The 15,687-nt window shown below is 53.0% G+C and overlaps 1 protein-coding gene across 1 annotated transcript in view; it reads right to left on the reverse strand.

Annotated features, from left to right (window-relative positions):
• The window catches only part of LOC147117571 (dual 3',5'-cyclic-AMP and -GMP phosphodiesterase 11A-like), a 653,699-nt gene that overhangs the window by 336,564 nt on the left and 301,448 nt on the right, over positions 1–15,687 (reverse strand). Inside the window, exon 17 of the mRNA XM_085989379.1 lies at positions 14,432–14,515. Within this exon, the coding sequence (XP_085845505.1) occupies positions 14,432–14,515 (84 nt within the window). The remainder of the gene's footprint in view (positions 1–14,431; positions 14,516–15,687) is intronic.

Below are 15,687 nucleotides of genomic sequence, written 5' to 3' on the forward strand. Positions count from 1 at the left end.
CTCTCTTCCCCACTCTCGGTTTCCTCTCTTCCCCACTCTCGGTTTCCTCTCTTCCCCACTCTCGGTTTCCTCTCTTCCCCACTCTCGGTTTCCTCTCTTCCCCATTCTCGGTTTCCTCAATTCCCCACTCTCGGTTTCCTCTTGTCCCCACTCTCGGTTTCCTCTCTTCCCCACTCTCGGTTTCCTCTCTTCCCCACTCTCGGTTTCCTCTCTTCCCCACTCTCGGTTTCTTCTCTTCCCCACTCTCGTTTTCCTCTCTCGGTTTCCTCTCTTCCCCACCCTCGGTTTCCTCTCTTCCCCACTCTCGGTTTCCACTCTTCCCCACTCTCGGTTTCCTCTCTTCCCCAATCTCGGTTTCCACTCTCGGTTTCCCCTCTTCCCCACTCTCGGCTTCCTGTCTTCCGCACTCTCGGTTTCCACTCTTCCCCACTCCCGGTTTTCTCTCTTCTCCACTCTCGGTTTCCTCTCTTCCCCATTCTCGGTTTCCTCTCTTCCACTTTCTCGGTTTCCACTCATCCCCACTCTCAGTTTCCTCTCTTCCACACTCTCGGTTTCCTCTCTTCCCCACTCTCGGTTTCCTCTCTTCCCCACTCTCGGTTTCCTCTCTTCCCCACTCTCGGTTTCCTCTCTTCTCCAATCTCGGTTTCCTCTCTTCCCCACTCTCAGTTTCCACTCTTCCGCACTCTCGTTTTCCACTCTTCTCCACTCTCGGTTTTCTCTCTTCCCCACTCTCGGTTTCCTCTCTTCCCCACTCTCGGTTTCCTCTCTTCCCCACTCTCGGTTTCATCTCTTCCCCACTCTCGGTTTCCTCTCTTCCCCACTCTCGGTTTCCTCTCTTCCCCAGTCTCGGTATCCTCTCTTCCACACTCTCGGTTTCCACTCTTCCCCACTCTCGGTTTCCACTCTTCCCCACTCTCGGTTTCCTCTCTTTCCCACTCTCGGTTTCTTCTCTTCCCCACTCTCGGTTTCCTCTCTTCCCCACTCTCGGCTTCCTTTCTTCCCCAGTCTCGGCTTCCTCTCTTCCCCAGTCTCGGTTTCCACTTCTCCACTCTCGGTTTCCACTCTTCCCCACTCTCGGTTTCCTCTCTTCCTCACTCTCGGTTTCTTCTCTTCCCCACTCTCGGTTTCTTCTCTTCCCCACTCTCGGTTTCCACTCTTCCCCACTCTCGGTTTCCACTCTTCTCCAATCTCGGTTTTCTCTCTTCCCCACTCACGGTTACCACTCTTCCCCACTTTCGGTTTCCTCTCTTTCCCACTCTCGGTTTCCTCTCTTCCCCACTCTCGGTTTCCTCTCTTCCCCACTCTCGGTTTCCATCTTCCCCACTCTCGGTTTCCTCTCTTCCCCACTCTCAGTTTCCTCTCTTCCTCACTCTCGGTTTCCTCTCTTCCCCACTCTCGGTTTCCTCTCTTCCCCACTCTCGGATTCCTCTCTTCCCCACTCTCGGTTTCTTCTCTTCCCCACTCTCGGTTTCCTCTCTTCCCCACTCTCGGTTTCTTCTCTTCCCCACTCTCGGTTTCCTCTCTTCCCCACTCTCGGTTTCCACTCTCGGTTTCCTCTCTTCCCCACCCTCGGTTTCCTCTCTTCCCCACTCTCGGTTTCCACTCTTCCCCACTCTCGGTTTCCTCTCTTCCCCAATCTCGGTTTCCACTCTCGGTTTCCCCTCTTCCCCACTTTCGGCTTCCTGTCTTCCGCACTCTCGGTTTCCACTCTTCCCCACTCTCGGTTTCCACTCTTCCCCACTCCCGGTTTTCTCTCTTCTCCACTCTCGGTTTCCTCTCTTCCCCACTCTCGGTTTCCTCTCATCCACTTTCTCGGTTTCCACTCATCCCCACTCTCGGTTTCCTCTCGTCCACACTCTCGGTTTCCTCTCTTCCCCACTCTCGGTTTCCTCTCTTCCCCACTCTCGGTTTCCTCTCTTCCCCACTCTCGGTTTCCTCTCTTCTCCAATCTCGGTTTCCTCTCTTCCCCACTCTCAGTTTCCACTCTTCCGCACTCTCGTTTTCCACTCTTCTCCACTCTCGCTTTTCTCTCTTCCCCACTCTCGGTTTCCTCTCTTCCCCACTCTCGGTTTCCTCTCTTCCCCACTCTCGGTTTCCTCTCTTCCCCACTCTCAGTTTCCTCTCTTCCCCACTCTCGGTTTCCTCTCTTCCCCACACTCGGTTTCCTCTCTTCCCCATTCTCGGTTTCCTCACTTCCCCACTCTCGGTTTCCTCTTGTCCCCACTCTCGGTTTCCTCTCTTCCCCACTCTCGGTTTCCTCTCTTCCCCACTCTCGGTTTCCACTCTTCCCCAATCTCGGTTTCCACTCTTCCCCACTCTCGGTTTTCTCTTCTCTACACTCTCAGTTTCCTCTCTTCCCCACTCTCGGTTTCCTCTCTTCCCCACTCTCGGTTTCCTCTCTGCCCCACTCTCGGTTTCTTCTCTTCCCCACTCTCGGTTTCCTCTCTTCCCCACTCGCGGTTTCCTCTCTTCCCCACTCTCGGTTTCCACTCTTCCCCACTCTCGGCTTCCTGTCTTCCCCAGTCTCGGTATACTCTCTTCCCCACTCTCGGTTTCCTCTCTTCCCCACTCTCGGTTTCCACTCTTCCCCACTCTCGGTTTCCTCTCTTTCCCACTCTCCGTTTCCTCTCTTCCCCACTCTCGGTTTCCTCTCTTCCCCACTCTCGGTTTCCTCTCTTCCCCACTCTCGGTTTCATCTCTTCCCCACTCTCGGTTTCCTCTCTTCCCCACTCTCGGTTTCCTCTCTTCCCCTCTCTCGGTTTCCTCTCTTCCCCACTCTCGGTTGCCTCTCTTCCCCACTCTCGGTTTCCTCTCTTCCCCACTCTCGGTTTCCTCTCTTCCCCACTCTCGGTTTCCTCTCTTCCCCACTCTCGGTTTCCTCTCTTCCCCACTCTCGGTTTCCTCTCTTCCCCACTCTCGGCTTCCTGTCTTCCCCAGTCTCGGTATCCTCTCTTCCACACTCTCGGTTTCCACTCTTCCCCACTCTCGGTTTCCACTCTTCCCCACTCTCGGTTTCCTCTCTTTCCCACTCTCGGTTTCTTCTCTTCCCCACTCTCGGTTTCCTCTCTTCCCCACTCTCGGCTTCCTTTCTTCCCCAGTCTCGGCTTCCTCTCTTCCCCAGTCTCGGTTTCCACTTCTCCACTCTCGGTTTCCACTCTTCCCCACTCTCGGTTTCCTCTCTTCCCCACTCTCGGTTTCTTCTCTTCCCCACTCTCGGTTTCTTCTCTTCCCCACTCTCGGTTTCCACTCTTCCCCACTCTCGGTTTCCACTCTTCTCCAATCTCGGTTTTCTCTCTTCCCCACTCACGGTTACCACTCTTCCCCACTTTCGGTTTCCTCTCTTCCCCACTCTCGGTTTCCTCTCTTCCCCACTCTCGGTTTCCTCCCTTCCCCACTCTCGGTTTCCTCTCTTCCCCACTCTCGGTTTCCTCTCTTCCCCACTCTCGGTTTCCTCTCTTCCTCACTCTCGGTTTCCTCTCTTCCCCACTCTCGGTTTCCTCTCTTCCCCACTCTCGGTTTCCTCTCTTCCCCACTCTCGGTTTCTTCTCTTCCCCACTCTCGGTTTCTTCTCTTCCCCACTCGCGGTTTCCTCTCTTCCCCACTCTCGGTTTCCACTCTCGGTTTCCTCTCTTCCCCACCCTCGGTTTCCTCTCTTCCCCACTCTCGGTTTCCACTCTTCCCCACTCTCGGTTTCCTCTCTTCCCCAATCTCGGTTTCCACTCTCGGTTTCCCCTCTTCCCCACTCTCGGCTTCCTGTCTTCCGCACTCTCGGTTTCCACTCTTCCCCACTCTCGGTTTCCACTCTTCCCCACTCCCGGTTTTCTCTCTTCTCCACTCTCGGTTTCCTCTCTTCCCCACTCTCGGTTTCCTCTCTTCCACTTTCTCAGTTTCCACTCATCCCCACTCTCGGTTTCCTCTCTTCCACACTCTCGGTTTCCTCTCTTCTCCAATCTCGGTTTCCTCTCTTCCCCACTCTCAGTTTCCACTCTTCCGCACTCTCGTTTTCCACTCTTCTCCACTCTCGGTTTTCTCTCTTCCCCACTCTCGGTTTCCTCTCGTCCCCACTCTCGGTTTCCTCTCTTCCCCACTCTCGGTTTCCTCTCTTCCCCACTCTCGGTTTCCTCTCTTCCCCACTCTCGGTTTCCTCTCTTCCCCACTCTCGGTTTCCTCTCTTCCCCACTCTCGGTTTCCTCTCTTCCCCACTCTCAGTTTCCTGTCTTCCCCATTCTCGGTTTCCTCACTTCCCCACTCTCGGTTTCCTCTCTTCCCCACTCTCGGTTTCCTCTCTTCCCCACTCTCGGTTTCCTCTCTTCCCCACTCTCGGTTTCCACTCTTCCCCACTCTCGGTTTCCACTCTTCCCCACTCTCGGTTTTCTCTTCTCTACACTCTCAGTTTCCTCTCTTCCCCACTCTCGGTTTCCTCTCTTCCCCACTCTCGGTTTCCTCTCTGCCCCACTCTCGGTTTCTTCTCTTCCCCACTCTTGGTTTCCTCTCTTCCCCACTCTCGGTTTCCTCTCTTCCCCACTCTCGGTTTCCACCATTCCCCACTCTCGGTTTCCACTCTTCCCCACTCTCGTCTTCCTGTCTTCCCCAGTCTCGGTATCCTCTCTTCCACACTCTCGGTTTCCACACTTCCCCACTCTCGGTTTCCACTCTTCCCCACTCTCGGTTTCCTCTCTTTCCCACTCTCGGTTTCTTCTCTTCCCCACTCTCGGTTTCCTCTCTTCCCCACTCTCGGCTTCCTTTCTTCCCCAGTCTCGGCTTCCTCTCTTCCCCAGTCTCGGTTTCCACTTCTCCACTCTCGGTTTCCACTCTTCCCCACTCTCGGTTTCCTCTCTTCCCCACTCTCGGTTTCTTCTCTTCCCCACTCTCGGTTTCTTCTCTTCCCCACTCTCGGTTTCCACTCTTCCCCACTCTCGGTTTCCACTCTTCTCCACTCTCGTTTTCCTCTCTTCCCCACTCTCCATTTCCACTCTCCCCACTTTCGGTTTCCTCTCTTCCCCACTCTCGGTTTCCTCTCTTCCCCACTCTCGGTTTCCTCTCTTCCCCACTCTCGGTTTCCTCTCTTCCCCACTCTCGGTTTCCTCTCTTCCTCACTCTCGGTTTCCTCTCTTCCCCACTCTCGGTTTCCTCTCTTCCCCACTCTCGGTTTCCTCTCTTCCCCACTCTCGGTTTCTTCTCTTCCCCACTCTCGGTTTCCTCTCTTCCCCACTCTCGGTTTCCTCTCTTCCCCACTCTCGGTTTCTTCTCTTCCCCACTCTCGGTTTCCACTCTCGGTTTCCTCTCTTCCCCACCCTCGGTTTCCTCTCTTCCCCACTCTCGGTTTCCTCTCTTCCCCAATCTCGGTTTCCACTCTCGGCTTCCTGTCTTCCGCACTCTCGGTTTCCACTCTTCCCCACTCTCGGTTTCCACTCTTCCCCACTCCCGGTTTTCTCTCTTCTCCACTCTCGGTTTCCTCTCTTCCCCACTCTCGGTTTCCTCTCTTCCACTTTCTCAGTTTCCACTCATCCCCACTCTCGGTTTCCTCTCTTCCACACTCTCGGTTTCCTCTCTTCTCCAATCTCGGTTTCCTCTCTTCCCCACTCTCAGTTTCCACTCTTCCGCACTCTCGTTTTCCACTCTTCTCCACTCTCGGTTTTCTCTCTTCCCCACTCTCGGTTTCCTCTCTTCCCCACTCTCGGTTTCCTCTCTTCCCCACTCTCGGTTTCCTCTCTTCCCCACTCTCGGTTTCCTCTCTTCCCCACTCTCGGTTTCCTCTCTTCCCCACTCTCGGTTTCCTCTCTTCCCCACTCTCGGTTTCCTCTCTTCCCCACTCTCGGTTTCCTCTCTTCCCCATTCTCGGTTTCCTCACTTCCCCACTCTCGGTTTCCTCTCTTCCCCACTCTCGGTTTCCTCTCTTCCCCACTCTCGGTTTCCTCTCTTCCCCACTCTCGGTTTCCTCTCTTCCCCACTCTCGGTTTCCTCTCTTCCCCATTCTCGGTTTCCTCACTTCCCCACTCTCGGTTTCCTCTCTTCCCCACTCTCGGTTTCCTCTCTTCCCCACTCTCGGTTTCCTCTCTTCCCCATTCTCGGTTTCCTCACTTCCCCACTCTCGGTTTCCTCTCTTCCCCACTCTCGGTTTCCTCTCTTCCCCACTCTCGGTTTCCTCTCTTCCCCACTCTCGGTTTCCTCTCTTCTCCACTCTCGGTTTCCTCCCTTCCCCACTCTCGGTTTCCACTCTTCCCCACTCTCGGTTTCCACTCTTCCCCACTCTCGGTTTTCTCTTCTCTACACTCTCAGTTTCCCCTCTTCCCCACTCTCGGTTTCCTCTCTTCCCCACTCTCGGTTTCCTCTCTGCCCCACTCTCGGTTTCTTCTCTTCCCCACTCTTGGTTTCCTCTCTTCCCCACTCTCGGTTTCCTCTCTTCCCCACTCTCGGTTTCCACCATTCCCCACTCTCGGTTTCCACTCTTCCCCACTCTCGTCTTCCTGTCTTCCCCAGTCTCGGTATCCTCTCTTCCACACTCTCGGTTTCCACACTTCCCCACTCTCGGTTTCCACTCTTCCCCACTCTCGGTTTCCTCTCTTTCCCACTCTCGGTTTCTTCTCTTCCCCACTCTCGGTTTCCTCTCTTCCCCACTCTCGGCTTCCTTTCTTCCCCAGTCTCGGCTTCCTCTCTTCCCCAGTCTCGGTTTCCACTTCCCCACTCTCGGTTTCCACTCTTCCCCACTCTCAGTTTCCTCTCTTCCCCACTCTCGGTTTCTTCTCTTCCCCTCTCTCGGTTTCTTCTCTTCCCCACTCTCGGTTTCCACTCTTCCCCGCTCTCGGTTTCCACTCTTCTCCAATCTCGGTTTTCTCTCTTCCCCACTCACGGTTACCACTCTTCCCCACTTTCGGTTTCCTCTCTTCCCCACTCTCGGTTTCCTCTCTTCCCCACTCTCGGTTTGCTCTCTTCCCCACTCTCGGTTTCCTCTCTTCCCCACTCTCGGTTTCCTCTCTTCCCCACTCTCGGTTTCCTCTCTTCCTCACTCTCGGTTTCCTCTCTCCCCACTCTCGGTTTCCTCTCTTCCCCACTCTCTGTTTCCTCTCTTCCCCACTCTCGGTTTCTTCTCTTCCCCACTCTCGGTTTCCTCTCTTCCCCACTCTCGGTTTCTTCTCTTCCCCACTCTCGGTTTCCTCTCTTCCCCACTCTCGGTTTCCACTCTCGGTTTCCACTCTTCCCCACTCTCGGTTTCCTCTCTTCCCCAATCTCGGTTTCCACTCTCGGTTTCCCCTCTTCCCCACTCTCGGCTTCCTGTCTTCCGCACTCTCGGTTTCCACTCTTCCCCACTCTCGGTTTCCACTCTTCCCCACTCCTGGTTTTCTCTCTTCTCCACTCTCGGTTTCCTCTCTTCCCCACTCTCGGTTTCCTCTCTTCCACTTTCTCGGTTTCCACTCATCCCCACTCTCGGTTTCCTCTCTTCCACACTCTCGGTTTCCTCTCTTCCCCACTCTCGGTTTCCTCTCTTCCCCACTCTCGGTTTCCTCTCTTCCCCACTCTCGGTTTCCTCTCTTCTCCAATCTCGGTTTCCTCTCTTCCCCACTCTCAGTTTCCACTCTTCCGCGCTCTCGTTTTCCACTCTTCTCCACTCTCGGTTTTCTCTCTTCCCCACTCTCGGTTTCCTCTCTTCCCCACTCTCGGTTTCCTCTCTTCCCCACTCTCGGTTTCCTCTCTTCCCCACTCTCGGTTTCCTCTCTTCCCCACTCTCGGTTTCCTCTCTTCCCCACTCTCGGTTTCCTCTCTTCCCCACTCTCGGTTTCCTCTCTTCCCCACTCTCGGTTTCCTCTCTTCCCCACTCTCGGTTTCCTCTCTTCCCCACTCTCGGTTTCCTCTCTTCCCCACTCTCGGTTTCCACTCTTCCCCACTCTCGGTTTTCTCTCTTCTCCACTCTCGGTTTCCTCTCTTCCCTACTCTCGGTTTCCTCTCTTCCCCACGCTCGGTTTCCTCTCTTCCCCACTCTCGGTTTCCTCTCTTCCCCACTCTCGGTTTCCTCTCTTCCCCACTCTCGGTTTCCTGTCTTCCCCATTCTCAGTTTCCTCACTTCCCCACTCTCGGTTTCCTCTCTTCCCCACTCTCGGTTTCCTCTCTTCCCCACTCTCGGTTTCCTCTCTTCCCCACTCTCGGTTTCCACTCTTCCCCACTCTCGGTTTCCACTCTTCCCCACTCTCGGTTTTCTCTTCTCTACACTCTCAGTTTCCTCTCTTCCCCACTCTCGGTTTCCTCTCTTCCCCACTCTCGGTTTCCTCTCTGCCCCACTCTCGGTTTCTTCTCTTCCCCACTCTTGGTTTCCTCTCTTCCCCACTCTCGGTTTCCTCTCTTCCCCACTCTCGGTTTCCACCATTCCCCACTCTCGGTTTCCACTCTTCCCCACTCTCGTCTTCCTGTCTTCCCCAGTCTCGGTATCCTCTCTTCCACACTCTCGGTTTCCACACTTCCCCACTCTCGGTTTCCACTCTTCCCCACTCTCGGTTTCCTCTCTTTCCCACTCTCGGTTTCTTCTCTTCCCCACTCTCGGTTTCCTCTCTTCCCCACTCTCGGCTTCCTTTCTTCCCCAGTCTCGGCTTCCTCTCTTCCCCAGTCTCGGTTTCCACTTCTCCACTCTCGGTTTCCACTCTTCCCCACTCTCGGTTTCTTCTCTTCCCCACTCTCGGTTTCTTCTCTTCCCCACTCTCGGTTTCCACTCTTCCCCACTCTCGGTTTCCACTCTTCTCCAATCTCGGTTTTCTCTCTTCCCCACTCACGGTTACCACTCTTCCCCACTTTCGGTTTCCTCTCTTCCCCACTCTCGGTTTCCTCTCTTCCCCACTCTCGGTTTCCTCTCTTCCCCACTCTCGGTTTCCTCTCTTCCCCACTCTCGGTTTCCTCTCTTCCCCACTCTCGGTTTCCTCTCTTCCTCACTCTCGGTTTCCTCTCTTCCCCACTCTCGGTTTCCTCTCTTCCCCACTCTCGGTTTCCTCTCTTCCCCACTCTCGGTTTCTTCTCTTCCCCACTCTCGGTTTCCTCTCTTCCCCACTCTCGGTTTCTTCTCTTCCCCACTCTCGGTTTCCACTCTCGGTTTCCTCTCTTCCCCACCCTCGGTTTCCTCTCTTCCCCACTCTCGGTTTCCACTCTTCCCCACTCTCGGTTTCCTCTCTTCCCCAATCTCGGTTTCCACTCTCGGTTTCCCCTCTTCCCCACTCTCGACTTCCTGTCTTCCGCACTCTCGGTTTCCACTCTTCCCCACTCTCGGTTTCCACTCTTCCCCACTCCCGGTTTTCTCTCTTCTCCACTCTCGGTTTCCTCTCTTCCCCACTCTCGGTTTCCTCTCTTCCACTTTCTCAGTTTCCACTCATCCCCACTCTCGGTTTCCTCTCTTCCACACTCTCGGTTTCCTCTCTTCTCCAATCTCGGTTTCCTCTCTTCCCCACTCTCAGTTTCCACTCTTCCGCACTCTCGTTTTCCACTCTTCTCCACTCTCGGTTTTCTCTCTTCCCCACTCTCGGTTTCCTCTCTTCCCCACTCTCGGTTTCCTCTCTTCCCCACTCTCGGTTTCCTCTCTTCCCCACTCTCAGTTTCCTCTCTTCCCCACTCTAGGTTTCCACTCTTCCCCACTCTCGGTTTTCTCTTCTCTACACTCTCAGTTTCCTCTCTTCCCCACTCTCGGTTTCCTCTCTTCCCCACTCTCGGTTTCCTCTCTGCCCCACTCTCGGTTTCTTCTCTTCCCCACTCTTGGTTTCCTCTCTTCCCCACTCTCGGTTTCCTCTCTTCCCCACTCTCGGTTTCCACCATTCCCCACTCTCGGTTTCCACTCTTCCCCACTCTCGTCTTCCTTTCTTCCCCAGTCTCGGTATCCTCTCTTCCACACTCTCGGTTTCCACACTTCCCCACTCTCGGTTTCCACTCTTCCCCACTCTCGGTTTCCTCTCTTTCCCACTCTCGGTTTCTTCTCTTCCCCACTCTCGGTTTGCTCTCTTCCCCACTCTCGGCTTCCTTTCTTCCCCAGTCTCGGCTTCCTCTCTTCCCCAGTCTCGGTTTCCACTTCCCCACTCTCGGTTTCCACTCTTCCCCACTCTCAGTTTCCTCTCTTCCCCACTCTCGGTTTCTTCTCTTCCCCACTCTCGGTTTCTTCTCTTCCCCACTCTCGGTTTTCTCTCTTCCCCACTCACGGTTACCACTCTTCCCCACTTTCGGTTTCCTCTCTTCCCCACTCTCGGTTTCCTCTCTTCCCCACTCTCGGTTTCCTCTCTTCCCCACTCTCGGTTTCCTCTCTTCCCCACTCTCGGTTTCCTCTCTTCCCCACTCTCGGTTTCCTCTCTTCCTCACTCTCGGTTTCCTCTCTTCCCCACTCTCGGTTTCCTCTCTTCCCCACTCTCGGTTTCCTCTCTTCCCCACTCTCGGTTTCTTCTCTTCCCCACTCTCGGTTTCCTCTCTTCCCCACTCTCGGTTTCTTCTCTTCCCCACTCTCGGTTTCCACTCTCGGTTTCCTCTCTTCCCCACCGTCGGTTTCCTCTCTTCCCCACTCTCGGTTTCCACTCTTCCCCACTCTCGGTTTCCTCTCTTCCCCAATCTCGGTTTCCACTCTCGGTTTCCCCTCTTCCCCACTCTCGGCTTCCTGTCTTCCGCACTCTCGGTTTCCACTCTTCCCCACTCTCGGTTTCCACTCTTCCCCACTCCTGGTTTTCTCTCTTCTCCACTCTCGGTTTCCTCTCTTCCCCACTCTCGGTTTCCTCTCTTCCACTTTCTCGGTTTCCTCTCTTCCTCACTCTCGGTTTCCTCTCTTCCACTTTCTCGGTTTCCTCTCTTCCCCACTCTCGGTTTCCTCTCTTCCACACTCTCGGTTTCCTCTCTTCCCCACTCTCGGTTTCCTCTCTTCCCCACTCTCGGTTTCCTCTCTTCCCCACTCTCGGTTTCCTCTCTTCTCCAATCTCGGTTTCCTCTCTTCCCCACTCTCAGTTTCCACTCTTCCGCGCTCTCGTTTTCCACTCTTCTCCACTCTCGGTTTTCTCTCTTCCCCACTCTCGGTTTCCTCTCTTCCCCACTCTCGGTTTCCTCTCTTCCCCACTCTCGGTTTCCTCTCTTCCCCACTCTCGGTTTCCTCTCTTCCCCCTCTCGGTTTCCTCTCTTCCCCACTCTCGGTTTCCTCTCTTCCCCACTCTCGGTTTCCTCTCTTCCCCACTCTCGGTTTCCTCTCTTCCCCACTCTCGGTTTCCTCTCTTCCCCACTCTCGGTTTCCTCTCTTCCCCACTCTCGGTTTCCTCTCTTCCCCACTCTCGGTTTCCACTCTTCCCCAATCTCGGTTTTCTCTCTTCCCCACTCTCGGTTTCCTCTCTTCCCCACTCTCGGTTTCCTCTCTTCCCCACTCTCGGTTTCCTCTCTTCCCCACTCTCGGTTTCCTCTCTTCCCCCTCTCGGTTTCCTCTCTTCCCCACTCTCGGTTTCCTCTCTTCCCCACTCTCGGTTTCCTCTCTTCCCCACTCTCGGTTTCCTCTCTTCCCCACTCTCGGTTTCCTCTCTTCCCCACTCTCGGTTTCCTCTCTTCCCCACTCTCGGTTTCCTCTCTTCCCCACTCTCGGTTTCCACTCTTCCCCAATCTCGGTTTTCTCTCTTCTCCACTCTCGGTTTCCTCTCTTCCCCACTCTCGGTTTCCACTCTTCCCCAATCTCGGTTTTCTCTCTTCTCCACTCTCGGTTTCCTCTCTTCCCCACTCTCGGTTTCCTCTCTTCCCCACTCTCTGTTTCCTCTCTTCCCCACGCTCGGTTTCCACTCTTCCCCACTCTCGTTTTCCACTCTTCCCCAGTCTCGGTTTGCAGTCTTCCCCACTCTCGGTTTCCTCTCTTCCCCACTCTCGGATTCCACTCTTCCCCACTCTCGGTTTCCAGTCTTCCCCACTCTCGGTTTCCAGTCTTCCCCACTCTCGGTTTCCTCTCTTCCCCACTCTCGGTTTCCTCTCTTCCCCACTCTCGGTTTCCTCTCTTCCCCACTCTCGGTTCCCTCTCTTCCCCACTCTCGGTTTCCTCTCTTCCCCACTCTCGGTTTCCTCACTTCCCCACTCTCGGTTTCCTCTCTTCCCCACTCTCGGTTTCCTCTCTTCCCCACTCTCGGTTTCCTCTCTTCCCCACTCTCGGTTTCCACTCTTCCCCACTCTCGGTTTCCACTCTTCCCCACTCTCGGTTTTCTCTCTTCTCCACTCTCGGTTTCCTCTCTTCCCCACTCTCGGTTTCCTCTCTGCCCCACTCTCGGTTTCTTCTCTTCCCCACTCTCGGTTTCCTCTCTTCCCCACTCTCGGTTTCCTCTCTTCCCCACTCTCGATTTCCTCTCTTCCCCACTCTCGGCTTCCTGTCTTCCGCACTCTTGGTTTCCACTCTTCCCCACTCTCGGTTTCCACTCTTCCCCACTCTCGGTTTTCTCTCTTCCCCACTCTCGGTTTCCTCTCTTCCCCACTCTCGGTTTCCTCTCTTCCACACTCTCGGTTTCCACTCGTCCACACTCTCAGTTTTCTCTTTTCTCCACTCTCGGTTTCCTCTCTTCCCCACTCTCGGTTTCCTCACTTCCCCACTCTCAATTTCATCTCTTCCCCACTCTCGGTTTTCTCTCTTCTCCACTCTCGGTTTCCTCTCCTCCCCACTCTCGGTTTCCTCACTTCCCCACTCTCAATTTCATCTCTTCCCCACTCTCGGTTTCCTCTCTTCCCCACTCTCATTTTCCACGCTTCCCCACTCTCGGTTTCCTCTCTTCCCCACTCTCGGTTACCACTCTTCCCCGTTTTCGGTTTCCTCTCTTCCCCACTCTCGGTTTCCACTCTCGGTTTCCAATCTTCCCCACTCTCGGTTTCCTCTCTTCCCCACTCTCGGTTTCCACTCTTCCCCACTCTCGGTTTCCTCTCTTCCCCACTCTCGGTTCCCTCTCTTCCCCACTCTCGGTTTCCTCTCTTCCCCTCTCTCGGTTTCCAGTCTTCCCCACTCTCGGTTTCCTCTCTTCCCCACTCTCGGTTCCCTCTCTTCCCCACTCTCGGTTTCCTCTCTTCCCCTCTCTCGGTTTCCAGTCTTCCCCACTCTCGGTTTCCTCTCTTCCCCACTCTCGGTTTCCTCTCTTCCCCAGTCTCGGTTTCCAGTCTTCCCCATTTTCGGTTTCCTCTCTTCCCCACTCTCGGTTTCCTTTCTCGTTTTCCGTACTTCTCCACTCTCGGTTTCCTCTCTTACCCACTCTCGGTTTCCTCTCTTCCCCACTCTCAGTTTCCTCTCTTCCCCACTCTCGGTTTCCTCTCTTCCCCACTCTCGGTTTCCTCTCTTCCTCACTCTCGGTTACCACTCTTCCCCATTTTCGGTTTCCTCTCTTCCCCACTCTTGGTTTCCATTCTCGTTTTCCACTCTTCCTCACTCTCAGTTTCCAGTCTTTCCCACTCTCGGTTTCCTCTCTTCCCCACTCTCGGTTTCCTCTCTTGCCCACTCTCGGTTTCCTCTCTTCCTCACTTTCGGTTACCACTCTTCCCCATTTTCGGTTTCCTCTCTTCCCCACTCTCAGTTTCCATTCTCGTTTTCCACTCTTCCTCACTCTCAGTTTCCAGTCTTCCCGACTCTCGGTTTCCTCTCTTCCCCACTCTCGGTTTCCACTCTCGGTTTCCAATCTTCCCCACTCTCTGTTTCCTCTCTTTCCCACTCTCGGTTTCCACTCTTCACCACTCTCTGTTTCCTCTCTTCCCCACTCTCAGTTTCCTCTCTTCCCCACTCTCGGTTTCCACTCTCGGTTTCCAATCTTCCCCACTCTCTGTTTCCTCTCTTTCCCACATCGGTTTCCTCTCTTCTCCACTCTCGATTTCCTCTCTCCCCCACTCTCGGTTTCCACTCTTCCCCACTCTCGGTTTCCTCTCTTCCCCACTATCGGTTTCCACTCTTCGCCTGCTCACCGATGGTCTACTGGGTCTTAGAACTTGTTGCACAACAGCTGCTGGCGCAAAACCACGAACAAAAGTACTCAACCACAGGGGACCCGACCTTTATAAGGTATATGCAATAACATTTGTAGAAGTCGTGATCAGATAGCACATGTTCAATTGCCGTGTGTTCAGGCATCACATAATCAGGTGTCATGTGATCAGAATGTCACGTGATCAAACCTCCAGGAATGACTCGAACCAGTGTTGGCATCCCTACTCCCCATGTTACCTGCAAGTACAATTACTACATCCTTTAGGCGCACCTTGGGAAACATTCCAATTGACCATGGAGAGTAAAGGAAAGTTTGCTTGTGTTTAATTGATCCCACGACCTAAGTTAGTTTACACCATCTGAATACCTTTCAGATATTTCTTTAAATGATAGATTCCACAGCTTTTCAGATGGTTTCATATTTTTAAAATCATTTTGAGAAAACCAGATGAGATGGAGGAAGAAAATTACAATATAAAAGATCACAATTTATTTAGTGGTTCAAAGTACCTCAAACAATGGCTTGCATATCCCATCAATCCATTCCAGCTGAAGCCCCGGCAACTCGTCCTTCCTATTTCGGTCAAAGATAGCCTGTAGAATATTTGCAATGATAGAATTGTGTTTCAGCACACGTCCAAGAGTGCAGTAACTGCAGGACCTGACATTCACGGATTGCTAATAGCAGTAATAACTCAGAGTTCTTCATGCATTTTTACCCACATTTTGCATGTTCACTACCAAGGTCAAAAGATTAATTCATTGCTCGCTCCATGCATGTATGATTTTTGAGCATGAAGATGCATTAATTTTGTTAAAAGCAAACAAAATAATGAAAGACTCCTAATGAAGGGAAATTATAGCACAAGTCAAGTAAGGTGTTGACAACCTATAAATCATATATCCCTAGTGTGCAATTTATAATCAAATTATGAGTGCAGTTCAGCAGGATGCATTTGCCTGCACATCAATGTATTTCACTCGGTGTCAGCTGTGACATTACTGTAGTCAGACTGGTTGCTACAAGCCACAATATTTAAAATGCACAAAGGTTTTTAAAAAATATATATATTAGAAGATCAGGAAAATGGCAAATCCCTAGTTTGTTTACTTTAGACTGAAGTTTAAGATTTGTTTAAAATGATACCCTGGTGAAAATCTGCAATGTCAAAAAAGCAGCAAGCTTAAAAGTAGGCCCATACAAATAGCTGGAGTGATAATCTCTGTGACAGCTGTTAAAGGTCACATTATAACTCACTTTAATTGTCCGCCTTAGCCTTGTCCCCGGTGAACACGTGGAATCACAGCAAAAAAACTGCTGAGGATTTAGCGCTAACCTGAGATCAGTCCCTCAGTCATAAATTGTAACAGCTGATCCAGAACGCAGAGAGCGTGGAATAAATGGGTTGTACTGAAGTGCAGTGGATGGTCTTCTGAGAATGGGCTTGATATGCAATTTTACTGTGTTACATGGATAGCCCAGCATTGTCACACCTGATTTAGGAGTCCTTACTGTTATTATCGCAGGACAGAGAATGGACAAATGAATCCATTCTAGAGTTTTCATCCAGGGTATGAAATTCAGAGAGATTTTTATCTGATTTTGTGGGAGCTACATTTTAAAATGTATGCCCAGTGACGAAAGTTGCATGTCGATTCCAGTTTAAATGATGTCTCAATAAAACCACCAAAACAGTTCCCATGGATTGGAGGATAGCTAATGTAACCCCACTATTTAAAAAAGGTGGTAGAGAGAAAACGGGGAA

This window comes from Somniosus microcephalus, chromosome 5 (assembly GCF_052327205.1).
Source record: "Somniosus microcephalus isolate GS21.2 chromosome 5, FLI_Smic_1.0, whole genome shotgun sequence".
Taxonomy (NCBI): domain Eukaryota; kingdom Metazoa; phylum Chordata; class Chondrichthyes; order Squaliformes; family Somniosidae; genus Somniosus; species Somniosus microcephalus.